Source organism: Panthera onca, chromosome B4 (genome assembly GCF_046562875.1).
Source record: "Panthera onca isolate mPanOnc1 chromosome B4, mPanOnc1 haplotype 2, whole genome shotgun sequence".
NCBI classification, from domain to species: Eukaryota; Metazoa; Chordata; class Mammalia; order Carnivora; family Felidae; genus Panthera; species Panthera onca.
The window spans coordinates 101,051,039-101,077,073 of record NC_138345.1 but is presented as its reverse complement, the minus strand read 5'-3'; the positions used below and the strand labels follow the sequence as shown (position 1 = coordinate 101,077,073).

The 26,035-nt window shown below is 35.5% G+C and overlaps 1 protein-coding gene across 6 annotated transcripts in view; it reads right to left on the bottom strand.

Moving 5' to 3' along the window:
- Positions 1-26,035, bottom strand: part of NAV3 (neuron navigator 3) — an 821,282-nt gene that overhangs the window by 55,233 nt on the left and 740,014 nt on the right. For all 6 annotated transcript variants that reach the window (XM_078449654.2, XM_060656893.3, XM_078449653.2 and 3 more), the window contains 5 exons: positions 24,584-24,744; positions 18,897-19,085; positions 15,462-15,514; positions 9,489-9,512; positions 6,859-6,936 (listed from right to left, as the gene is read on the bottom strand). In XM_078449654.2, the coding sequence (XP_078305780.1) occupies positions 6,859-6,936; positions 9,489-9,512; positions 15,462-15,514; positions 18,897-19,085; positions 24,584-24,744 (505 nt within the window). The remainder of the gene's footprint in view (positions 1-6,858; positions 6,937-9,488; positions 9,513-15,461; positions 15,515-18,896; positions 19,086-24,583; positions 24,745-26,035) is intronic.

The window sequence follows — 26,035 nt, the reverse complement described above, 5'->3', positions numbered from 1 at the left end:
AAGTGTCAGACATCTGCTGACAGCTTTAACATTATCTTTCCTTTTTTTGTGCTTACAAAGAATTCAGTCGAAAAGAGTTGTCTTCATTCTCCAAACTCTTTTTAATAAAATGGCTTTTATTTCTACTTTATTCCCTTCAACTAAGGAAGTGCAGGTTGGCCGGCTAGAAATAACACTCAGTCATATTTTATTTAAGTTTTCATGGCTTTCGGGTTTTATTTTAAATCTCCCGGAATTATACATATTGCTGTATAAAACCATAACTCTTATGATTAAGAAGTATTTGACAATCTTACAGCTCTAAAATAGGCCCAATTCTGTCGACATGCCATTATCCAACAGCTTCACCCACAGAATATTAAGCACGAAGAAGAGGTCCTTCAAGCTTTCACGGTAGCTTGAGGAGAGCTATAGGGGTGTTATCTCACACTCATCCAATCTAATTGTGCCCTTACAAAGGTACAATGATGGAATATTTCACAGCCTACATCTACAATGAACTATGTGTGGGAAGAAATTTGGTAGTCCTCAGCAAAAGATTAATTCTTTGAGGGAAGGGAGTAAAAGGACTTCTTAAAATACTTCACCTTGTAACTCTAGCAGAGCTGAAACGCTGAGGTAACTATTATCAGATGAATCACAGGAGTCCAAGGAATTAGGGCACTAGAAACATTCCATTATTGGTAACAGCTAGAGGTTTATTTCATTATTAATAATGACTAGAGGTTTATTCCATTATTGGTAAGAGCTAGAGGTTTATTTCATTGTTGCCAACAGCTAGAATGTACAAGTCCCTTCCATTAGCATCACGACACAAAGGTGTCTTTGTTCTTAGCTCTGAGCTTATGCTGGGCTGGGCTCCCTTTCTTTTCCTGACATTGCTATATAGAGAAAGATAATTGGTGGAGAATACTTCTATTAATCTTCAGTCTACCAGAACAACTCTTTATTCTTTTTCCACTCCCTCTTCTCTCTTTCTCCCTCCCCCCAAATTGTCTCTCTCTCTCTCTTTCTCTCTCTCTCTCTCATACACACACACACACACACACACACACACACACACACACACACCCTTGAGAGTTATACTCCAGGGTTCATTAGCAGATTTAATTGGAAAAATAACAGTCTTTTAAAAAAAGGAATAGTAGGGGCGCCTGGGTGGCTCAGTCGGTTAAGCATCATGACCTTGTGGTCCATGAGTACTGGCCCTGTACCGGGCTCTGTGCTGACAGCTCAGAGCCTGGAGCTTGCTTTGGATTCTATCTCCCTCTCTCTCTGCTCTTCCCCCACTCGTTCTCTCTCTCTCTCTCAAAAATGAATTTAAATATTTTTTTTTAAATTAAAAAATAAAAAAGGAATTGTGTCTTGTAGTTTAAAATGTTTTCAATGGCAAGGAATATCATTACATCAGACTTAATATTTCAGAAATTAACATAAGGTTATGTTGTATTTTCTCTCACGCGTAAACTTTTTTATTGTGAAAAAAATTCCTGTCATATTACAAGCGAACAAAGTGAAATGCAGCTGTAGTTTAAAATGTTTTCAATGGCAAGGAATATCATTACATCAGACTTAATATTTCAGAAATTAACATAAGGTTATGTTGCATTTTCTCTCACGCGTAAACTTTTTTAATGTAAAAAAAATTCTTGCCATATTAAAATTGAACAAAGTGAAAATGCAGAGCTCACTGGTTCATTAGTCACCAGCCAAGTCCAGAAATTGGACATTTGAAGATGTTAGAAGTTCTCTCTTACCTCTCCCCTATTACTGTCGCCTCTCCCTGCCCCAAAGATAACCACCATTATCGCAACATTGGTGGTAATTATTGTCTTGCTTCTCTCTATAGTTGCACCACTGAGCTTGCATTCCTAAACACTATGTTTTAGCTTTGTCTATTTTTAAAACTTTCAGAGTGGAATCATATGGCACAATTATTTTGTGACTTTTGCTTTGCTTAACATTGAGTTTCTGAGATTCATCCAGTGGTAAGCAGCAGGAGTTAGATTTTGCTGTAATGCATTGCTCTATGTGATTTATAATGTATTTGCCTATGATTGACCATTTTGTGCTGATTCTAGTTTAGATGATAATCAATAATCATGCTGTGAGCATACAATAGGTTTCTAAATCCTAAAATAAAATTGCTCATTTTCTTTTAAAATAGTGAAAATTCTGGCCGAAAACCATTGTTAACATGTACTAAAAGAAATGTAAGAATGTACTCAATATTGCAGTTTTAATTCTCTCAAACAACTGTAATGCCCAATTATTGGATGTAAAAACTAGAAGAAAATTTATACTTTACCTTCTATGCATATTTTATCAGTTGAATGGGAGTTAAAGTGACAAAGAATGTAGGAATGTGAGTATGCTGAATAAATATACTGTCTGTATTTTGTAGCTACAAATATATTGCCTATAATTTGTAGCTATTAATTAATACAAAATGTTCACTATGAGAATGTCAGTTTTCAATCTTTGGAACATTGCTACTCATTAATTATTCATAAGAAATGTATAACTGGTTACCAAAGAACATTTTGAGTCACATCGTTCTCCATGAAAAATATGTTAGAGGTATGTTAGTGAAATACTGCTTTTAAGTTTGTCTTGGCTTACTAACTTTGTTACTTTGAAGGTAATAAAAGGATAAACTTCTCACCAATTGGATTAATGGAAAGACAGTACAAGATACAAATAAAAGAAACTAAAATGGAAAGTAAAACTGATTAAACTATAGGACAATATATCTTGTCTGAAAACCTTAACAACATTATGACTTTTTAAAAATTGTGGATTTTTAGAGGGACTACTGATCATGATTTACTTGGGTCTTACTTCTCCATTACCAGCTGCATAATTTGAAAGCCAGAGTAAAATTGTGTCAATATGATAATGACTACATCCCAATGTGTGTTAGGTGAAGTCTGTCAAGGTAATAAAATAAGCAAGACTGAAGAGTAGTTATGGATGGTATTTCTAATACATACTGACTTCAGTTTTTGAATCCTATAATACAATCTGAATAGACATGTAAAGAGAATTATCGTACTGCTAAACAGTAAGATGAAATATTATGAAAAATGCCTGCATTATATTTGTTCCCCCAGAATTTAGTAATGGTCCACCAACCAAAAAATATACATAGATTTTTGTGGATATATATTTCTGTGACTTTAGTTTTGAAAATCAATAGATGAACTGAAAATAAATGAAACTATCATAATTAAGGTTTCACATTTCTTTTACACATTATAAAATTGTCCCTTCAGTTTTTGCCATTGTTAGTATATGCAAAACTGTTTTCTGTTAAAGGAGATGCAGAAAAGCAAGAGTAATTGCCAGGTTATATAAAAATATTAAATAAAGCAAAAAAAAAAAAAAAAAAAAACAACAGGACACAATCCTAAACAAAATAATATATTTGAGATTTTGGGCTAAAAGACCAATGTGCTGAAAGGAAAAAAAAAGTATCTTTTGTTTTGTGACATGTTCATTCAGTGGTACCTTTGAAAAATGGTAATAATAACTAGCCTCAGCACCCACTTCTAGATGATCTAAGAGCTGAGATTTGTACAACAAAATATATTAGAACATGAAGAAATGCTTCCCACATGTCTTGGCTGCAGAAAGGTGTGAGTGAAAGGCCAGGGGGCACCTGACTGTAAGATGTGACTATACATTTGCAGCTGCTTGCTTGTGGGGCTTCTGTTTTCTTCCTGTGCATGTGTGGGGTATTGATTTAGCGAAGGTCCGACAACATGCTTTCTTTCCTTTCCTTTTTTTTTTTTAATTTTTATTTATTTTTGAGAGAAAGAGAGAGAGAGAGCTTGAGCAGGAGAGGGACAGAGAGGGAGACACAGAATCAGAAGCAGGATCCAGGCACTGAGCTGTCAGCACAGAGCCTGATGCAGGGCTCAAGCCCAGGAACCCTAAGGTCATGACCTTCAGGTGATTTCAGAAGATTTATAAAATGCATTATGAAGTAAAAAAAAAAAAGGAGCATGAAAAACAGGATATAATTTTAGGCTCCTTTTCATGTGCAACAAGTTTTGCTAATGATAACAGAGATGTAGCCAGAGGAAGCTGGATACATTTGGAAATTTTCTCTAAGACTAGCACTTTTTAAACAAAATTATCTATTTGACACTACTTCCTCTAATTCTGTATTCATTCTTTTTTTTTTCATTATTATTCCTTGAGGAGATATTATAGATGCTTTTTCTTCTAATAGCACCCTTCCTCCATGACATTTTAGCACCAGAGATATGTTGGATACTTTTTTATGCACTCCATGTATATCTGTGCTTCCATGTATATCTGTGCTTTGTGCATAAAAAGAGTAAGTTTTTTTTTTTTAACCACAGAAAAACAATTTTCACCCTCTGGTGGTCATATCAATGCTCAGCTGAGAATATGTGAGCCAAAGTCATGAAAACACATCAGTGAAAACAGTGTGGTATGCATGATTAAAGGAGAAGTGGTAGGTAGCCAATGGCTGACAACTTTAAAAAATTTTTGCTCCCCTTCTAAACAATGGCACAGAGTCAAATTTCAGGACTGTTCCCTTATGTTAAAATTTGGTTGCTCGTGTGTGTGTGTGTGTGTGTGTGTGTGCATGCGTGTGTACAAGCCTTTGCAGGTGTGTGTTGCATATATGTATTCATGGGAATAAAAAGATCAAAGTTGAAAGGATACATAAGAAACCAACAATCCAATGTTACACAGCCATACAAAAGAATGAAATTTTGCAATTTGAGACAACATGAATAGACTTAGAGGGTGGTATGCTAAGTGAAATAAGTCAGACTGAGAAAGACAAAAACCATATGACTCCACTCATACATGAAATCTTAAAAGAAATGAACAAACAGAAGGCAGAATCAGAACTGTAACTACAGAGAACAAATGGATGGTTGTCAGAGGGGAACGGGGTGTGGGGGTGCTGGGCAAATAGGTGAAGGGGAGAGGGAGATACAGGCCTCCAGCTATAGAAGGAGTAAGTCACAATCATAAAAAGCAGAGCATAAGGAATACAGTCATATAGTCAGTGATATTGTAATAGTGATGTAATGGGACAGATGTAATGGCACTTGTGATGAACACAGAATAATGTATAAACTTGGGAAATCACTATGTATATAGTGATATAGTATATAGTATATATATAATGTATAAACTTGGGAAATCACCTGAAACTAAAGGAACATTGTATGTCAACTATACCCTCCCCCCAAAAAAGAAACCAACAACCATGTTTAGGAAGGGAGTGTCTGAGGGAAAAACAAATATACACTTTTTATTGCATCCATTTTTTTAGTTTGAGTTTTCCTTTTTAACAGAATATTAATATAATGCGTTTTAAATGGAAATAGTTTTAAAAATACCGTGTAAAAGCCCAAATTCCATAATGTATAGCAGACATTTATCATCCTAACATCTTAATATATAAACCTATGCAAGAGACATTTATGAAATAAAATAAAATCCTGAGTAATCATTAAAGACATCTGTAAATATCTTGACTCTCCAGTCCATAGGGTCTATCATTGAGCCTTCCTCATTGCAGATAAACACAATTCATGTGTTTCTGGCATTTACATTGTAATATGTTCTCTGGGTGCTGAGTCAGGAACCTAGACTGAGTGTTTTACAGTGTTATTCATCTAGCCTATAGTATAAAATTTACAGTTGCTTCTGAACTATTTCTTTAAGAATTATTCTTAAACATAAAATATAGGTTAAATAATTCTGTCCTCTTTCAGTACTGCCTAAAAATTCTCTAAAACCTGCCATTATTTTTAACAACCCCCTAACAACATCGATAAAAATGAATACAGCCAACCCCAAATTAATTTGATTCTTCCCACGTTGAAAAGATAAAATCAATTCAAATCCAGTGCTGAAATGAATACATGGTGGGTTAAAAAGACTTACTTCTATACTGTGGAAGTTATATTGCACAATAATTTTTATCCTTAAAATCTCTCTTAATCAGCTCGTACCCCATGGGCCTACACCTGCTCTCTCTTGCCCTGTCATGCTTTGTCTAGGAGATAGAAAACCTCAATGGAGAGCAGAGTGGTGAGGCAGAGGAAGGGCCCAGAGCTACACACTTCAACTGAGCAGATTAATGTTGAGTGCAGGTGGCAGGGCGTATGGCAAAACAGTGGGAGCTTCCTTACCCCTCGCTGGTGTTTCTAACACTAATGTTCCTTAGGACCAGGCACAATGTCACAGGTTCTCCTTTCTTATTCTGCATCTATTCTGAATATTCCTGGCACATTGAAAGATATTCAATAAATGTTAATATTATTGATGGTCTCATTGGCATCATTTTTGCCACTCTCAGCTGGTCAAACTGCTATGAGAAGACTGCCCAGGTTTTTTAGGGAACTCTCTCTCATTTCCAATATAGCTTGGATACCCAAATGTAGACCTAAGTTAATTTTTTTATAATTAATTGGGTGCTTAACTAATTGCCCAATAAATTGTGCTGAAGAATGCAGGGCACATAGAATTTTTTATCTTCCAAAGTTAATCACTGTCAACCACCAACTGTATTGTGGTTTGAAAAATATCTACGGAGAGTAATAAAAATAAGACATAAGAAAAGAAATAGCCCTTGTAACTCTTACTAATGTTTCCAACCTAAGAAGAAACAAAAGCCCTTTAACCACGTCAATTTGGGTTTACATTTTATTACTCGACATGCAGGGAAGTTTACGTTTGTATGAGTGACTGAAGTCTGTTTTATTTTTGGACACTTAAAGTTTGTGAGGCTGTTACTAAAATTATTCCATTTACTATATAAAAATCTATTCTAATATATCAAAAAAATCAAGAGTGACTTACATTTGCTGAAAGTTGAGATGTGAGGGTAGCAACTTTTTCTTGCGATGCAACCAGCTCTCGACGCAGTTTATGGATTTGCTGAATGTAATTAAAAAAAAAATCAATTTAATATGCTAGTGGATTTTTACTTAAAACTAAGAATTCAATCCAAGAAAGCAAATACTATATTCTGCTCATGCAGCCCCTTAGTTAGTGTATCAGCACCAATTCCTGAAAAACCAAAGAAATGTGAACACTAGCTATACAGTAACAGTCAAATACCATGTATAAGAAGAGAAGTAAGTGACTATGTTCAAGGTCAGGACTCAAATTTGCAAATTAAAATTTTTTTAACATTTATTTATTTTTGAGACAGAGAGAGACAGAGCATGAACGGGGGAGGGTCAGAGAGAGGGAGACACAGAATCCAAAGCAGGCTCCAGGCCCTGAGCTGTCAGCACAGAGCCTGACGCGGGGCTCGAACTCACGGACCACGAGATCATGACCCGAGCCGAAGTCGGATGCCCAACAGACTGAGCCATCCAGGCACCCCTCAAATTTGCAAATTAAAGGAATGTACTGAAAGTTTTAGCATGGAGGTTAGCATGGAGTTTTAGCAAAGAAAAAAAAATACTTTTTTTTTGTTTTTTTTTTTGTTTTTTTTAGTATGTGCTTTAAAATTTTCTAGTTTGGCAACTTCCCAGCATTAGACTATCCCTTAGCCACTGAAAGTTGGCTCCGATCCAATGTGTAATGATTTCATATTTGAAAATAATTTTATTAGCTGGAGTTTTAATGGCTAACATTCTGAGAGACGCCTTCCCAAAACTTTATTATAATGCCTTTTATTCATTGAGTTACTATTAGCTCAGACTAAAAATGTTTTATAGATTAACCATAGCTTAAGAGGGGGAAAAAATCAGTAATGCTGTTCAAATAATGAGATAAACCAATAAAATAAATGTGCTAAAATGTCTACCTCTTTAGCTAAGTTCACACTGTACCAAAACTGAACCAGAGGAAGAGAGTAGGTCATATCACATTTAAATTGTTAATGTAAGCACTTTCTGCAGTTAAAACTGTGTCTCATGTTGCTAAGAAATGTAAACAGCGATTATAAGGGTAAAACATCTACAGTCATCTGAGACTAAGTCTACTGGTCTACTTCTGGTCTCCAGGGATTTTAGTTACTTAGATGCCAAACATTCTACTCTAATTCTTCTCCTTTCTTTAAAAAGAAATCTTCTATTGTTGTGGTTGGACTTTTGGAATACTGTCTCAGTTTGAAAGAGCATTCTTGACACAGTTCAGCGTCTTCTCCCCCACTTTTTGGCAGAAAAGAAATGGTAGTCAATGTTGAGAGACTCTAAAGACCTTGTGAATTTTAAGCTGGAAGCTGGGACGGTGAACATTTATATAATTTCAGCAAATGTGATCCCATTTCACTCCAGTTTTTTTTTGTAATAGATACACTAGCCCCCAATAGCATCGCACTGACTTGCATTCAAATGATGATGACCACAGACAGTCCCAGAAAACAGACCATATACTTTATCCTAAACCAATACAAACTTAAGGAGCCTTTCTCAAGATAATAGCCTCTATTACATGATCCTTTACAAATTAACCCAGGAAACCTTAAAGGAATGGAAATTATTTTTTAAAAACCATGATCCATTAGGAGGCAGAGATGACAAAAAGGGGAGATGGGTAAGGACTAATCAGGCAAATAGGCAGCATTTGTTTATCTCAGCAGCCATATTACGACCGAATTAGCACTGTCAGGTCCATGCAATGTAAATAAAACACTTTAGGTTTTTTAAAAAAAAAACATACTAACTTTTTGGTCTAGCAATGATAAAGATCAAATGCTATAATCAATACTATTTCAGTACTTTTAAGCATAGCATAAATTTTCCTTTAAGGGCTAATAAGGGCAGAGATCCTTTGCAAAGGCTATTGCCAAGACATTGATTTTCTCTGTGGTCTGACTGCCTCAGTGTAAACCAATCAAATATCATTACCACACCTTGAATAAAGTCCTAATTAAAGTCCTCCTGCTCTCCTTGGATAGGAAAATTCTTTTACAAAGTGAAATAAAAAGGACACTCTCTCCAGGTTGCAATCTGATTGGAACATGATTGAGACAAAGTGCATTTGTGAAATGTGTGTGATTAGAACAATATACCACACTAGACATGAAGCGATGATTAGAGCGGCAAAGTCCCGGCATGAAACAGATGGACTGTGATGCTGGTAGCTTCTGTTATGGAGGTCTGATGCCTAAGGTTCAACGGTTTCGTTAATCCTATGCAGTTAGTCTCACAGGCTTGGGGAAAAGAGACTACAATGAATTGGAAAGACCACACATTCATTCATTCATCAGATCTAATGAGTGCTTACTACTACAGGCAAATTTTTGGTTGTTGATCTAAAACTCCATTCTAGAATGTAAGAGGTAAGTTTGCTTTTAAAAACTTCCTTTCATTTTCCTTAAGAGTAAATATCGGAGACCATTTATCAACTAGAGGATCACTTCTGTTGGCAGTGGTGGAGAGCTATGCTACTGTATCACACAGCCCTCTAGTGGTACCTTCCTTTCATCACAGATGTAAACAAAGAGTGGAATATGAAAATGCTACAAATTTTACCTCTGAATGAGCTTTTTCTTCAGCCTGTAAAAGACAAAAGGAAAAAAAAATTAACTATAAGTGACTAATGTCATTTTGCTCCACAAGTATAAATGTATAATTGTACTGTATTAAAAATATTATGATCCAACCTAAGACTATTTATAAATTATTATTATAGTAAAATACATGTTAAAATTTCATAGTATTATACATTATTGTTATAGTTATACTATACTTACATGTTATAAATATTAGACTAATATTCTATTATTATAACAGGAACCGTTAAGATTGCAAATGAGTACTTCCTTATATACAAATGATAAAATTTTTTGAAAATGTAGGTTATTTGATTCATGGATACATAATATGCCTTAAAAGCAAAGTTAGAATTAAAAGACAATGTTATTCTAAGATTCAGACCATAAGCAACAAAAACAAAAGTAATCATAACATTTCACTCTAAAAAAGATGGGTGTAGGAAAAAATGAAATATTGGACTTTTTCATACATATTAGAAAATACACTCCATGATATTATAGACATCATCAGCCACGACTTGGGAGTCAGAATTTTATTCTGTGATTTACAGATCATAAAAATGCCAAATAAAGCTGGAGGGAAAATATTGACCTCTACTGATAACTGGGTAAAATCACTTTATTAGTTTCTGTCTTCTTTCACTGTCGCTAATGATTATTAAGTTTACTGAGCTGCAAGTCAGCAAAACATTAAAATTCCCCATGTCAAGATGGTGATGAAAGTGGCTGACAAACATCTTTGGTCATACACATTATGCAAATAAGGACTGCTTTAGGAAATTGAAGGCTGTTTTGGACTCAGTTGCAGAAAATTCCCAGCTCTGTTTTTCTTCTTTGTGCTGGGCTGCAAAATGCCAGAAAATGAGTTATGTGCACCATTACATTTGGGAAGCTCCCTTATTTTGGAAAAAGGTGGAGAATGAATAATACCTCTGAACAGTACAAATCTGCTCATTGCGCTGATCAATTTCGAAGCTAAAAAAATTTAAAAAAAATCTCATTTCCTATCTTTCTTTTGGGGACATTTCCTGGTTGATTGATACAAAAGTACCTGAACCACTTTTTTTTTTTTTTTTTTTTAGAAAATATACAATAAAACAAAGTAACAACATAAACATCAAGGTATTTTTTTATGCATAAGCATTTTTCAGTTTTCCCTTTCCTGTATTTTCTCTACTCTTAAAAATAATGTATCGTTAGTAATATTGTGTTGGAATAACAGAGTGGTTACATAGTAAAATCCTAATAGCCCTTATAAGAAAACTGTGTTTTAAAAATAAATGCTAACATAAAGCTTGAATATTTTACATCTCAATTTTAATTTTTAAGTGAAGATTTTATTTTTCAATTCTAATAGTTTTAAGGTTTCCTCAACAGTTGGCATTTGAATCAGAACTAGGGAACTAATTTTAAGATGGAAATTTCACCTTAAAGAAAGCTGGAAGTTATTTGCCTTAAGATATATGGCACAATTAGCTATGACGATTTGTTTTCCCTAGAACTTGGCATGTTTATTGCCACTATATTTTGCCCAAATCCTGCTTCAAGGCCTGCTAGCATTATATAAAACTAATAATAAATAATTTGTAGCTTAAAAAACGCAATGCATCCTATTTAACAAAAAAGTCAAGAAAGATATTCATCATATTTCTCATTAAAAAAAACCTTGAATAAGTTATTTATAATACTCATAAGTATAACCATTACATATTAATTCCATATGGATTGTATATAATGATTTTTCTCATTGCTATATTTTCACAACTATCTTTTCCTTTAATCTTTGCCTTCTTTCATACCTCATGGCTATTAGTACTAGGTAGGTGTTACCATAAAGTGGAAGCACTGAGGCAGAATATTAATATTATACTTCTTTCAGCAATTCAGGCACAGAATTAATAACATCATGAAGGAATATGATTACTTGCCATTTTTAAATGATGGTTTTGAACCAAGTTCAATGTCTGGAGAATGGTAGACAGTATAAAACATTTTGCCTAAATAAAATTATATCAGATGATTCTTTACTCCATAAATCATTAATTAGCCTTTCATTCACCCATTCAAATTTACTAAAAAAAATTACTTTAGTATTAGTTGTGTGTTAGGAAATATGCTAAAGGGATCCACAACAAACCAAACATGGCCCCTGCTCTTATTAAATCAATATAAATTAGATTCCAGGTACAAAAAAGATTCAATCAAGTTTTTAATATACAAGTCCAGTCAGAAAAAAAAAAAAGCTATTTATTGCAAGGATCAACAATTTCAGTGCTTAAAAGGACCAGGAATATAAAGAATATAAAAGGCTCTGGGAATTAAAAAAAAATCATACAGCCTCCCTAGGCTTACATTTTCCCCACTTTTCATAAAGATACAGATAATAAGGAGTATGTCTTTCCTTTGAGAAATTAAACAGCACAATAATAACTAAGAACCCGAACTCAGCTTCAGTGTCAGGAAGAAAAAAGGTTGTGGAGGCGGGAACCGGCCTGAGAACATACTCCAGCATCTAAAGGGATGATGCCAAGTGACTGTAAACCTGGAGGAATTCATCTCAGTGTTACTAGATATTCAGGTTACATTAAAAGTAACTTAGAAATTTGAATTTTTAGATAAAAGTTCTGGATTTCACAGTGTTGGCTTGGATTTTAAAAGAAGCACACAAACTCTAAGTGTGCCAAAGGTAAGAACTTGGCAGATCAGATTAGGCCTATGATTTTTTTTTTTTAATGTTTATTTATTTTTGAGAGAGAGAGAGAGAGAGAGAGAGAGAGAGACAGAACACGAGAAGGGGAGGGGCAGAGAGAGATGGAGACAGAAGCCGAAGCAGGCTCCAGGCTCTGAGCTGCCAGCACAGAGCCTGATGTGGGGCTCGAACTCACAGACCGTGAGATCATGACCTGAGCTGAAGTCAGTCAGATGCTTAACCCAGCCACCCAGGTGCCCCTAGATCAGGCCTATGATTTCTGATCAATATGCAAATTCCCTTTCTGCTCAGGAATATACTATCAGGTGATAATCCTCAACTTTACAACACAATACTTTTGAAAAATTTACCAAACTGTAAGTTGTAGAAGCGTTAAAAGATCTATAGGTAAAGAATCCTTCCAATGAGACTTGTTAGATTGGTGATTTTATAGGCAAATGTTCTTTGCAACAGGCCATTGTTATTAGTTTGTTTTAATATCTTGAAGTGCAATACATCCAGCAAAATATATAATTCTGTAAGTTGTATAAGCGTTAATGTTATATGGATAATGTTAGAGTAAACATGGTTTATACGCATGGTTGACGAGAGCAGTATTTTGTCTAGTAAGAGCAGATAGTGCCTAATATACTACTTAAAAAAAGAACTTTTTCTCCCCCTAGACACTTGAATTATTTGATGAAGGAAATAACCATGCACAGCTATGTTACTACACTGCCTAAATTCAAAAGATGCAATTCACATCAACTATGATATAAATGGTGCTCCTAGAATCACTGTGTATCAAAAATTTATAATTTTTGTTATTTTTGGTATACAACATTTCTGGTCTTCCCTAATAATTACACAAAACCCTTGAGACAGATGGGATAGATCTGGCTGTTGTTTTCCAATTTGATTTTACAGGTATAGTCCAAAGAAACTTAGCAACTTTTCTGATGTCACACAGTAATTGCTGATAGAGTTAGGCAAGAATGCAAATCAACTGAATCTTGATCTAGAGTCCTTAAGAAGGCATGAAAAATAATGACAAACTGACTTTTTACCTCATGGTTTAAAAAATACTTTCACAGATATTTTCTCATTGTCAGTGGAATCTCGGTGAATGATAATGGGGGACTGAAGTCAGAATGACTCCTCATCATCTTTGATTTTTGGTTTTTCTTTTTATTAGTCCTCCAAATATGCATTTATTTGAATTGTTTATAGGTTATTTGTGAATTCAAGAATATAATTTCCATCATTTTCAGGACAACCACGTACAGTCTCTGTGGCTTAAAGACCTAATACATTCTTTTCACACTTAACACAAAGGTATATTTCATTTCCAAGTTTTGGCATATAGGTATATGTATGTAGTCACTTTCGTCTCTGTTCCTATTACATATTGCACTCTTACTACATACTCCTCCTGTATGCTTTCTGATTGTCCTTATCATACGACATCTACTCCTACTTATCTACAATTATTAAAATGAAGCCCCTTGTTCCTTATGAACCTGCAATACCCAATATAGAAGCTACTAGACATACGTGCCTATTTAAATAATTTAAATTAATTAAACTTAAAAATTCAGTTCCTCTGTTACTCCACACTTCAAACAGTCAATAGCCACATGTGGCCAGAGGTCACTGTACTGGACAGTGCAGCTAGAAAACCTTCTTATTGTCGCATAAAGTTCTACCGGACTCTGGTACATACTAATCAGCCATCTGTTTTCCCTCAAACCAAGCTCCTTTTCTTAAATTTTTTTTTTCAACTTTTTTTTTTTTTTTTTTTTTTATTTTTGGGACAGAGAGAGACAGAGCATGAACGGGGGAGGGGCAGAGAGAGAGGGAGACACAGAATCGGAAACAGGCTCCAGGCTCCGAGCCATCGGCCCAGAGCCTGACGCGGGGCTCCAACTCACGGACCGAGAGATCGTGATCTGGCTGAAGTCGGATGCTTAACCGACTGCGCCACCCAGGCACCCCATCAAGCTCCTTTTCTTCTGGAATCTTTCTCAGGCTGAATGAAGGCAGTTTTATCCAAATGGTGGTTTTGCATATATTTAAAATATTATGATCATGCTGCATCGTTTGATGCTTTGTAGGGACTTCGGCCGCAATGCTTTAGGTCAGAGGTCATCTCCTGAGCACACAGCGGCCCCGGGCCAATGAGGAGGGTTAAGTGTTAACACAGTTCTTTTATGTGTTTTTGCCAAAACATTTCACCTTTCTACTTCTTATCCACTTGCCTAAAGGATTAAATTTAAACAATAATAGTGATTTCTTCATTTACAGAGTATAATTGGCAAATTTAATCATGAAAAGGAGACATGATGAGAAAAATATTGCTTTTCCCAGTAATATTTCTGATCTTGTGTAACTATCCAAAGCAATAAATATGTAAGATGAGCTTATAAAATGAGGGCCCTAACATTTAAGCCTAATGAAATGAGTGAAACAATTAGCGTTGCCCATCAGGCTTAATTGCTCAGTGATGGCCAAGACTGAACTTTTTATGAACCTCAGCTCTGGCTAAGAACTATTTGTACTGCTGAAGTCTCAGTGAGATTCAGTAAATGAAATACACTTCACTTTTACTTAGGCATGAAGGAACCCTCCTATTAAATATAACATCCTATAGATCTTCTTCTTCTTTTTTTTTTTTTGCAAAAAAAAATGAAATTATATTAAGTGGACAGGAAGCTCATCTTGGCAAAAACAGATTATAACTGCACACATCAGGAAAATAAGTTGAAACATCGGCATTTTTCTCTTTGCAGAAATAGTTTTAAAAATCATTCTATTTCAGAAGGTATATATTTTTAAGAGTCTCTAGGCCTTTTACGCCTTTACACTTTGGCACAGAGGAACTTGAAAAATTAAAATAAGAAAATGGAGAAAATACCATTGAAGAATTACCAGTCATGGCTCAGAGAACCAAACAAGGAAAACCAGTCAATATTATAAATTTATGGGAGAGTACATGGTTTCAGCGATTCCCAGTTATACCATAAGAGGTTTTACGAAACTCAGTTTTTCATGCACTCATTGATTTTAATAAGTACACAAAAGTCCAGTGAAAGCGCATAAAACTGGGCCACAGAAGGTCCGGGAAAGCACCCGCCAGCTATTGGTTATGGTAGCTGAGCGTATGCCCTCATTTCACTGTGCAACTTCTGTGTAAATGTCAACCTATTTAATCACTGTGTGCTTGGCCGAGGCAGAAGCTCCTTGTTAACAACGGATACTTACTGTTGAGTAAAGAGAAGAAGTGCTGGAGACCAGTGATAATGAAGAGCCGTGAACTGGAAAAAGCAAAAACGAACAAGAGGTAAAATAATGAAGCGTGCTCAGAAACACCCGGCCTTTGCTAGATAGTGGAGACTAGGCAATTAGGGAAATAAAATAATACAGCTAGATACAAAGATCTGAGAACAATTCTCCTGCCATTTCTTGGAGGTCAAAATGTTGAGACATGGGAAGGTCCCATACCTGTTCTCCTAAAATATCTCCCTCATCATGTTACGGAGAGGATTTGGCCAATACAAGCCCTGTAGGCATGCTGTTGACAGATTCAAAGTTACAGTAAACCTCCACATAATAAATTACCAGAGAATCATGGAAACCTAAAGTTGCCATAAATTTATGAACTTAAAAAAAATCTCTTTATTTTATACATTTTCTTTATTTATTTAATTTCATTTATATACAACAAAGGTCCATTTTCAATGTTTTTTCTCCATATACTTTCAGGGACATAAGCATTTTATTTAACTTGCTATTTCAACATTATCTGTAATGAGTTGATAATACTCATTTAAGTGGAGAATTATTGTTTCTTTTGTAGTTTTAGTAATAGAAAATTACTTATTTCAAGGTGGTGTCTCAATGAAATTAAGAATGGAAATTGGGTACTGGCTTTTATCTAGGTATACCAAAATAACATCGTAGGCAAGTGGTAGACTGCTTTGTATTTCTCGGCAACTAATGTGTTAAGCCCAAAAGGTAGATAAAATTGTGCTTAATTATAGTTATAGAAAAGCCCTTCCTCTTTTCATTGTGGGATAATATAAAGTTATTTCTGCATACTCATCCATTAAATAGTAGTTGGTCCCACCCAACGTGACAGGTCCTTTCTGGATCCTGGGACTATAAAAATTATGACACAATCCTAGGAGCTTGAAAAGAAGTAGAAAGATATTCAACTAAGAAGATAATTATAAAAGAGTAACATAAATACTACTGAGAGCAATACAAGGGGTACAGCAAGGACACAAGGGAGGTGCTCACAACCTGGTCTGGAAAGGCTGGCAAAGGCGTGCAGGATTGTGGCCGTGTGGCTCAAAAGAAAGGGATGAATTTGAGGGACATCAGGAAGAACCTCTTTAAAACTGACTGACTATAAATGCGGGTCAAAGAGGAAAGAAGGACAACCCCAGATCTCCAGCTGGAGCACCTCCTACCACTGTGTGAGATGTGCAAAATGTTAGTCATCTAAAGAACACAAAACAACCAAACAAAATCCCACATTCTTTCAACCTCTAATAACACCAGAATGGACTAAGATTTTCAACACGGTGTACAGAAGGCAGGCGGGCAATGAATTGGGAGATCCCATTTTTTGGTCTGTTCCTGCTACTTACTATTTATAGGTCTATGGACTCCTAGTTTGTGGCACGTTCCTGATCTTCACTGTGAGCATTGAGCAGGGAGGGCATCAATAAAGCCCTTCCCATCTCACTAGTTCAATAATCCCTTGATTGCAGACCATATTGTAAGAATAATAATTGTTCAGTGTTCAATGGATGGGCATCAAGAAGCCATCTTGCCCACTCAGGGTGCTGTTCAGCCATTTAGATTATTTAATCCTCATACACAGAAGGCCAGACTTTCTCAGCATATGAACAGTATTCTATCTGTAAATGAGCACTCTAGAGAGCCATCAGTATGCTTGGCAAATTATTTTCACAGTATTGTAAGATGCCTGTCTGTGAAGAGAGTGATAGAATCATCTCAAAAAAGCTATGACTTTATATTGCCAATTAGGTCAATTCTGTCTATCTATTCTGCCACAATCAGCAGACTCTCTGGATATAATCCACTCTCTGTCACAATGAACTCAGTGGTTTGCTTAATATCACAGAAGGTAGTGGCAATGGTGGTCAACGAAATTAGGGCCAGCAAATTAAGCATACAGTTGTGGCCTGAAAACATTAAATCAATTTTCACAGCCATCTAAACTTAAAAAAAAATGTTTATTTATTTTTGAGAGAGAGAGCACGAGTGAGAGAGGGACAGAGAGAGGGAGACACAGAATCTGAAGCAAGCAAGCTCCATATGGGCTCAAACCCATGAACCATGAGATCATGACCTAAGCCAAAGTCAGATGCTTAACTGACTAAGCACCCAGGTGCCCCCATAACCATCTAAACTTTTAATCAGAAAAGACTCTAAGAAAGCAGGAAGGTGAAAGAGAAAGGAACGGAACTGTTCCCTAACTTTGTTTTCATGACAAACCTGTAAAATTACATCTGCAGGAATTAGGACTGACAAAGTTAAAAATCCTGCACAAGTTCATACCACAAATAAATGGGTGGCCAGAGGCTTAAAACCTGGTATGTTTTAAGATCTGGAGTCCTTCTTTTCTATGTTATTATTAAGGACTAGGATAGTTGTCTGATTTTATGTCTGATTTTATTGTGATCTGTTCAAACTTTTATGTTTACCTGTATTTTATCCATAGCTGATATGCTTTATAATATGTGTGCCACAATTTCCCTTTATGGATACTTTAAAAACTCATTCATTAAATCAAAGAGGAAGTCTCTCAAATATTATCAAATTTCACACTTGAGATTATATAGTTTAGAAAATTATATATGTTTAAATATCAATGAAGCCTTTTTCAAATAGAATTTTTATAAAATATTCACATAGAACCTTATTGCATTGGATAAGGAAATGAAACTTATGAAGCAAAAGTAGACATAATATGAATTCAAATATGATATGATAACAGAAATTAACACCAGAGGGAGTTTCTGAGAATACAAGTTGTCAACGTGTGGTAGTTTCATAAGATAATTTTTCTGGTTTATGTATCTTTATGGTTCTTTAACTGAGATGTCAAACAAAACATTTGCTCTGATATTTGACACACCAGGACAAACAGGCTCTAAAATTATGAAGCTTTCTTTATGAAAACACTGAATTTATTCTGAACTATTCTAGAACCAAGTAATAATCAAAACAATTTCTGGCATATTTGCAAATGCATAGAGAAACAGAAGGTAATTGGGGTGCCCGAGTAGCTCAGTCAGTTGAGCCTCCAACTTCAGCTCAGGTCATGATCTCAGGGTTTGGGAGTTCCAGCCCTGGTCGGGCTCTGTGCTGACAGCTCGGAACCTGGAGCCTGCTTCCGATTCTGTGTTTCCCTCTCTCTCTGCACTTCCACCGCTCTTGCTCTCTCCCTGTCTCAAAAATAAATAAACACTAAAAAAAAAAAAAAAGAAAAGAAACCCAAGGTAATGCAGACTCAAACTTCTTCAAGCTTCAGGGCTCCCTAAATGAGAGTTATACTTACTCATTTATCTACTCTTCAGAAATCCTTGTGATGTGTCTGATGTGACAGTTTTCATCTCTGAGTTAAATAAAGTTAACTCCGTCTTTATTTCCCCCTTCGCCTACCTTCTTCCATGCTGTCTCGGAACGAGCCTGAATGACTGATGGCACGTGGCCTTTCTTCCAGAGATGTGGCACTCCCACAAAGCTGGGAGTCATCGTAGAGATCGAACGAAGAGTCTTGGGCTGGGATGCTATTTGAGCGCATCATGCTGGGCCCGGGAAGGTTAAATTGAGACAGATTGGTTGGGCTCACTGAAAAACAAAGCACACACAGCCTCATTATTCTGAGGCTTGGATGATGAAAATAGTAGGTTGATGGAGAGTGAGAATGTGACCCCAATTCTATGGAAATGTGATTTTAACAGGTGTCTCTATTTAAGGTAGGCTGAGAGTCTGCCTCTGAAATGGTCGATAACAGTTTCAGTGGAGTCCCTCTTTCCTCCTAACGCTTTCATGGCAAGCAATATGTCAATTTCTAAAGCAACATTAAACAAAGCCACCAAGCAACCTCTCCTGTTTATGCTAGAAATACAGTAACAAGTATATTCTGCTGGCAATTAAGAAGAAAAGACTGCCTTCATGGAGTCATCAGGTTTCTTTTAGAGAAGAATACATCTGGGAAAAACAAAAGTGAAAAGGAAACACAAGGAATCTAAATTTCACAAGAAGATCCTTTTGAAGTTCCCAACCAAAGACTTTTAGTCATTTTGAGTTCTGAATTTATGTCAGTTCATGGTCAGCACCATCACTGCTATCAGAGTTAGGTTATAAGAGAAGAAAATAATTTTTTAATGAAATGTAATATACATGGCATTTATAGCTCATCATAAGGCGAATCAATCACTTTTTCTGCTGTGTCTAAGACCACAGTGCCATAGTAAGACTGTCAGAAGTACAAACCTGTTATGTTTCCCAAGCAGTACCTTATGTTCATAATTTGAAATACAAATTTATGTACTTAGTGCCAATTGCCAGAATTCTAATAACACTCAATTTTTTAGGCCAAATGATGGTCGTGAATTTAAAGAAAGATGTGATTGACTGAATGTACAACTTCTTTTGAAACAATACTAACTTAAATGTGGAGTAAAAGCAAAGCAGAAAATTAAGAAATATATCATAAATGCTCATATTTAAGACAAGCAAGCTGTTGTAAGTATCTGAGGAAGCAGGCAGGAATGTCTTAAGCAATCACAAAAGCTGCTGGGTGCTTTCAAAGCCTTAAAGAATTTATGTCATTGGCTTAAAATTCATCTGATATCATTTCAAAATCTCCAGGGTTTTTTTTTGTTTTTTTTTTGACACAGGCACTACATTTCTTAATATATAATGACTGGCTTTCAAAACAATGTAAAATAGGAGGCCTATATACTATGAGGTAGACAAAAGGGAATGCATTCTATTTTCCAGGCACTATGCTGAATATTTAATAGATATTGATGAATTAATACACAGAACAATCCTCTGATAGAGCAGTTGTGGACTGGATTGAAAAAAGGACAAAAAAAGGAAATAAATACAAGACTTAGAATTATATTGTGAGTGCATATTACATATAATAAAAAGTGAAAGAAACTATGGATTTGCAAAGTGTACAATCTGTAGGAAAGAAGGAAAGAAAGAAGGAGGACCAAGGAGAGAGAGGAGAAGGAGTGAGGGGGTGGGAGCGAGGGAGGGAGAGAGGGAGGGAGGAGAGGGAGAGAGAGACAGAGAGACAGAGAGAGACAGAGACAGAGAGATTTTTAGCCAGCAGTGACTAATTCAATCTGATTGCTGACTGACTGCCAATAGATAACACTGAAGAACATTCTAGACTTGAATATTTATGTTTAAAGTACCTGAATTGGAGTAAATCATCCTATTCTATGTTCACAGTATGAACTGTCTCTTTGCTAAATGAATGAAATATTCAACACATTTATAAATAAATGTATTATGTCAGTACATATCTAGAGGTTAGAAAGACATCTTATTCACTATTTGGCTTTGCATAATTCTTACCAAAATGGCTGCAGAGCTAGCCAAGTAAATTGTCCTTCTATAATTTCAAAACATAGGACTTAACTCATTCAAGAAATAGGAATGAGGATTAGAGTGAATTTTAAAGCAACTAATTTGCCTTTACAAACACTTTTGATAGTGTATCCCTTGGAACTATACCCCTATGCTATTTAAGAATGTTCAGTTAATATCTATGACAGGTCTGATTTTTTGGTGCTGTGGTTGCATAGAAAGATCAACATGGCATGGCCCTGAATGCAAGAATGGCCTCTGGGGGTGGAGGAGGGGGGCTGGGCATCTGACTGAAAAGTAGAAAAATTAGTATGTGAATAAACCAAGAAAAGTTATAAAATAGAAGACAAAAATATGATGGAAAAAGAGAATTTCTATAATGGGACACAAACTAGCACAAGCCTTCTAATGGTGGCCTTGCTTCCCAATTGTTTCAGGCAAATATTCCAATCTCTACCCTTCAATTTCTTCACAAATTATGAATTTAAAAAACGGCAGAATAAATGACCTCTAGGACCCATTCAAATCCAGGAGACACATCCAAATTTCTAAATAAGAGAGATGTAGATGTGACAATATATTAGAGAAAAGGGACCCACTGACTTTGCCTTATATTTCAGAGCAAAGCCGCTTTTCAAATTAAATTAAATGTTGATTAGTGGTGATTTGAGGAGATAGGAACTAATAGAAATATGGAGTGGGTTTTTAAATACCTCAGAGTCCCTCAACTTGGCTACTATATCTTGACATATTAGTTACTGGGTTTATGATATTATTTTGAAATAAGAATATTCAAATGAACGCTAATTTTAACTTATTTTGTGGAATCTGGGACTCTAAGAACTAGGTAGAGATTCAAGAAAATTTTATTTGGGGCGCCTGGGTGGCTCAGTCGGTTGAGCATCCGACTTCAGCTCGGGTCACGATCTCGCGCTCCGTGAGTTCGAGCCCCGCGTCGGGCTCTGGGCTGATGGCTCCGAGCCTGGAGCCTGCTTCCGATTCTGTGTCTCCCTCTCTCTCTGCCCCTCCCCCGTTCATGCTCTGTCTCTCTCTGTCTCAAAAATAAATAAACATTTAAAAAAATTAAAAAAAAAAAAGAAAATTTTATTTGATCTTTTAAAGGAAGAACTTCAAAAGTCTAATATATCTCCATCTAGGTAGTTTCTGTTACGGGTGGGTTTAGACAAGAAGCTAGAGATGTCATAAGAATTTAACTAAAAGATGAATAATTGAACCATAGGTAGATGTCTCCCATCTCCAAGATTCTATGCTCTCATGAGTACAGAAGAATGGGGTTAATTCTAAATAGCTTGAAAGGTGAATATGGAGAGGGAAATAGAAACTTCCCACACAAAGTTGTTTATAAACAATCCTCTGTACGCAAAAGGGTCCACAAATACATAGGTGAGAGGCTGATAGTAATGCTCCTACACGCTAAACCTGCAGCAAGGTGAGAAATAAAGCTGAGTAATCGTCACTCACAGCAAGATGACAATGAGTCTCACCAGGTTATGAGATGCCTTGCAAGGACAATGATCAAGAGTAAATAAAGTTTCATCCAAAGATGTATTTTGCTTCCTAAGTTATTCCGATTTGTTCTCTTGAGTGGAACAGTTTCTATTATAGGTAACATACATGCTGGGAATTGCACACAAACCAGTTTACTTTGGCAATAGCTTATGGTAGTCTACATAGAATGCTGTAACTGCAGTTCTCTTAAATTTCTGTTTGTTATATGTGACTTTTTATGGCAATATTTCTAAAAATTTTATCTATTAATATATTTTAATAGGTAGGAATGATAAAGAAACACATTGCAAATGGTGACTGTTAGTAGTAATCAGTTGCTGATCATTCAGAAGAGATAATGTTCAAATTGAAAACAAATGATGACCAAAGCAAAATGCAAGACAATGGAACCCATATTCAAGTTAAAAAATTCCATTTGGTGTATTTTTATAAGTTTAATGATAAAATAATCCTTATTTATGATTATTTTAATAGTACCCACTGTTTTGCCTAGTATGTTGTCATGTATGGGAAGGTCTTCCATCATAAGTATCAATGAGTGAAAATATTGAATATGAGAGTAGAGGCAGCAAGATCAATTTGAAATCTACAGCTATTGTCTCTGATAATGTAAGGCATGTTTTCTAATAAAAATGATGAGGTAACAGAGTCTATCAAGTCTTATACTCTCCTCAGTTTTGGTATACATTAAATCAGTCCCTCATAATATAACCTAGGTATTATGGGTCCATTTCACAGTTGAGAAAATTGAGGCTAAATGACTTTGTCGAGGTCAGACATAGTAAGTGGTGAGGGTTTTTTTTTTTTTTCCCAAATAATAATGGAACAGATGGCTTTCATCAGAATAATATAAATGAAAAAACAGTGGGGTAAGGATTCAATTACTCAAATTAACATCAGGTATTAAAAAGAATGGTAGGAGACATAAGATACCTAGCAAACGGCATTCCAGGTGATTTGGGTTTGTTGCAAATGTTGCATAAAATTAGAGTTTATTTCATATTTCTAGGACTCCATAAAAAACCTTTTCAATCCATTTCTGAAGTTAAAATTTTAAGCTTCTTGCTATGTTTTATAGTTACAATTCAAAGTAAGTAAAAACTATACCATTCTTTGCCATTATGAGGCAAAGAAGTCTCATCACTGTGTAGGTGTATATGTGTAGCAACTTTGTGTCTAATAGGACTTCATTAGATCATATGGAACCATGACTGAAATAATGGTTTCTCATTGCCAGAGGCTTATTCTGTGTAGCAGGAAGAGTTACAAGAGAAAAGAAATAGGCTTTGTTGTCCTCACAGGACTGAAAATGTTGAAAAGTCCAAACTACTGAAGAATTTGGACAACTGGTGGGTCCGTTATTAGAAAAAAAAAAGTTTTGAAGCAAAAAGAAAAAAAAAATGAGACTACTTTATATGTAAATTTATAGAACATAAATCTGTTTTTAAAAGCATTGGCTCTATCAAATTATAGCTGGTACGTTTAGACTTCTTTCTTTATTTTATCATGCTTCCCAATGTTTTCTGTGACATTTACACAAATGATGCTATATGTCATACAAATGATGCTAAGCACACAAAGTAGCCCAATGGTTAAATCATCATTTTTTTTTCATTGTACTTATCCAAAAATGTTCCCATGGAATTCTGTTTATTTAAAGGACAGTTTTAGCTTTAAAATGGTATTAATTTTGATCACTTTTAAAGAAGCGATCTTAGAGTCATCGAGTTATGGGTTTTTTTTTCTTTTTCTTTATATTTTATGCTTCTCTACAAAAGTATGAGAAATTCTTCTAAGGACTTTAAAAAAACATTTTAAACAAAAAATAAGGAGCTTTTTTTTGGTTTTTAAGAGGACTCTGAGAAAACTCCACAGGCTTGAAGTCAGGTGTTCTGGGATCACTTACTGCTTGAGTGGAGAGACTTTTCTTTTTTTTTTTTCTCTTTTGAGTGAAATGACCTCTCTGTGCCTCTGGACCTAGACTGTAAAGTAACAACAGTAGTACCTATGTCACATTGTTGTCATGAGCAATAACCTGCATAACATTTGGGAAGTATTTTGTGAACAGTAAGCCATCAAACAAATAAAAGGTACTGTTGAGGTATCTTTGTCGTGTCTTTAAGTGAAGAATTTTTAAGAGATTCGAGGACTCCTGTGAGGGTAAGTGGTGAAAACAACACGATGAAATTGGGTTTAGGCTATTTTACCCAAGTTGGAAAAGTGGTATTTTCCTGTCGCAGAAGATGACATGGCAGAAGGGGAGAGCAGAGGTGACTGGTTGCCAGCATCCTGCAGCCCTCCAGTGGAATGGGAACGCAGCCACTCTTTGCCCTCTTCTTGGTTGGCCTGCCGAGACGATGGGGTATATCTGCAAAACAGCACAGCTAAGACACGTAAGCACATCTACAAGGGCAAGGCAATACCAGGACAAGAAAACAATTGAGAGGAGCTTACTATTCAGATTGAACAACATTCTCCAACAGATTGAATCTAATTATAATTGCTTAGTTCTTCCAGATGATCTGACACCATCTGTTTGAATCTCACAGGAAAAGAAAAATAAAGGATTTTGAAAGGAAAATTATGCTTCTGTGAGATATGTAGTTGAAAATCATAAGCAATGAGCAGACAGCCAAGTTAATTGAGAAGGACTCAAAAGCACAGTGCTTGGAAGGATGTGAAGAGGGTGAAAGCATGGACTAAATATGGCAGACAGTGGTAGGCCAGAAGCCAAGAGAACTGAAGTGATGGATACAGAAAAGCACAGGAAGTGGAACACAAACTGACAGAAATTTTTTGGAAAAAAAAAAAAAAAGAAAAAAAATTAAAATAAACATTTATTTCATTAAAATGCCACTTGACATCATGTCCAGATTTTTTTTAAAAAAGAAAAAAAAATGGGCTCACTTTAGTGGAAAATAGATTTCTGAAGCAAAATATTGAAATGGAATAATTAATTACAAGCTGTTTGCTATTACTCAGGGACTGAAGAGGGGAAAAAAAGATAACAGGGGAAGACCTATTTGGCCAGTGCTCATTTTCACCAGAGTAAGTAAGTTCTTAGCATCAAAGAACAGTCAACTCATTGTGTTCATATGTGTTATACCTCTATTCATAGTTCATTTTATATCCTCTCCTCAGATAAGAGTGTACAGTAAAGGATGGCCATGGATTAAATTTTCATTTTAGTTTTTATGATGAACTGAATGATTATTTTGATATTATTATGTAATACTGGAGTAATCCATATCTAAATTGACCAGCACTCCTGAAAAACAGAAATTAAAATTCTTGAGTTTCTACCAAAAGGATTCTGTAAAAATTCATACCTTAATTACAATAGTTGTCCTCTGATGATGAAAATATATTTTCTTTGATTCAAATTAGAGCATCCTTCAACCTTTCAACATTAACTGGCCACATCTGTAGACTATATGGGTTGAGGTTTTGCAAGCATATGCCTCCAAGATGCTAAAGTTAGGGAAGTCAATTTTTTTTTAATTTACAGAAGTTGGGTTCTGAAATCTACCAAATGTTGCTATCCCCCAAATAATGGTATTTACATTGGATTTAATGAGTCTTGAGCCCTACAGGTATCTCTAACCTGAAGCTTATCCCACCAAATCCTCAGGCCAGAGAAAACATCAGGATGAAAAGTG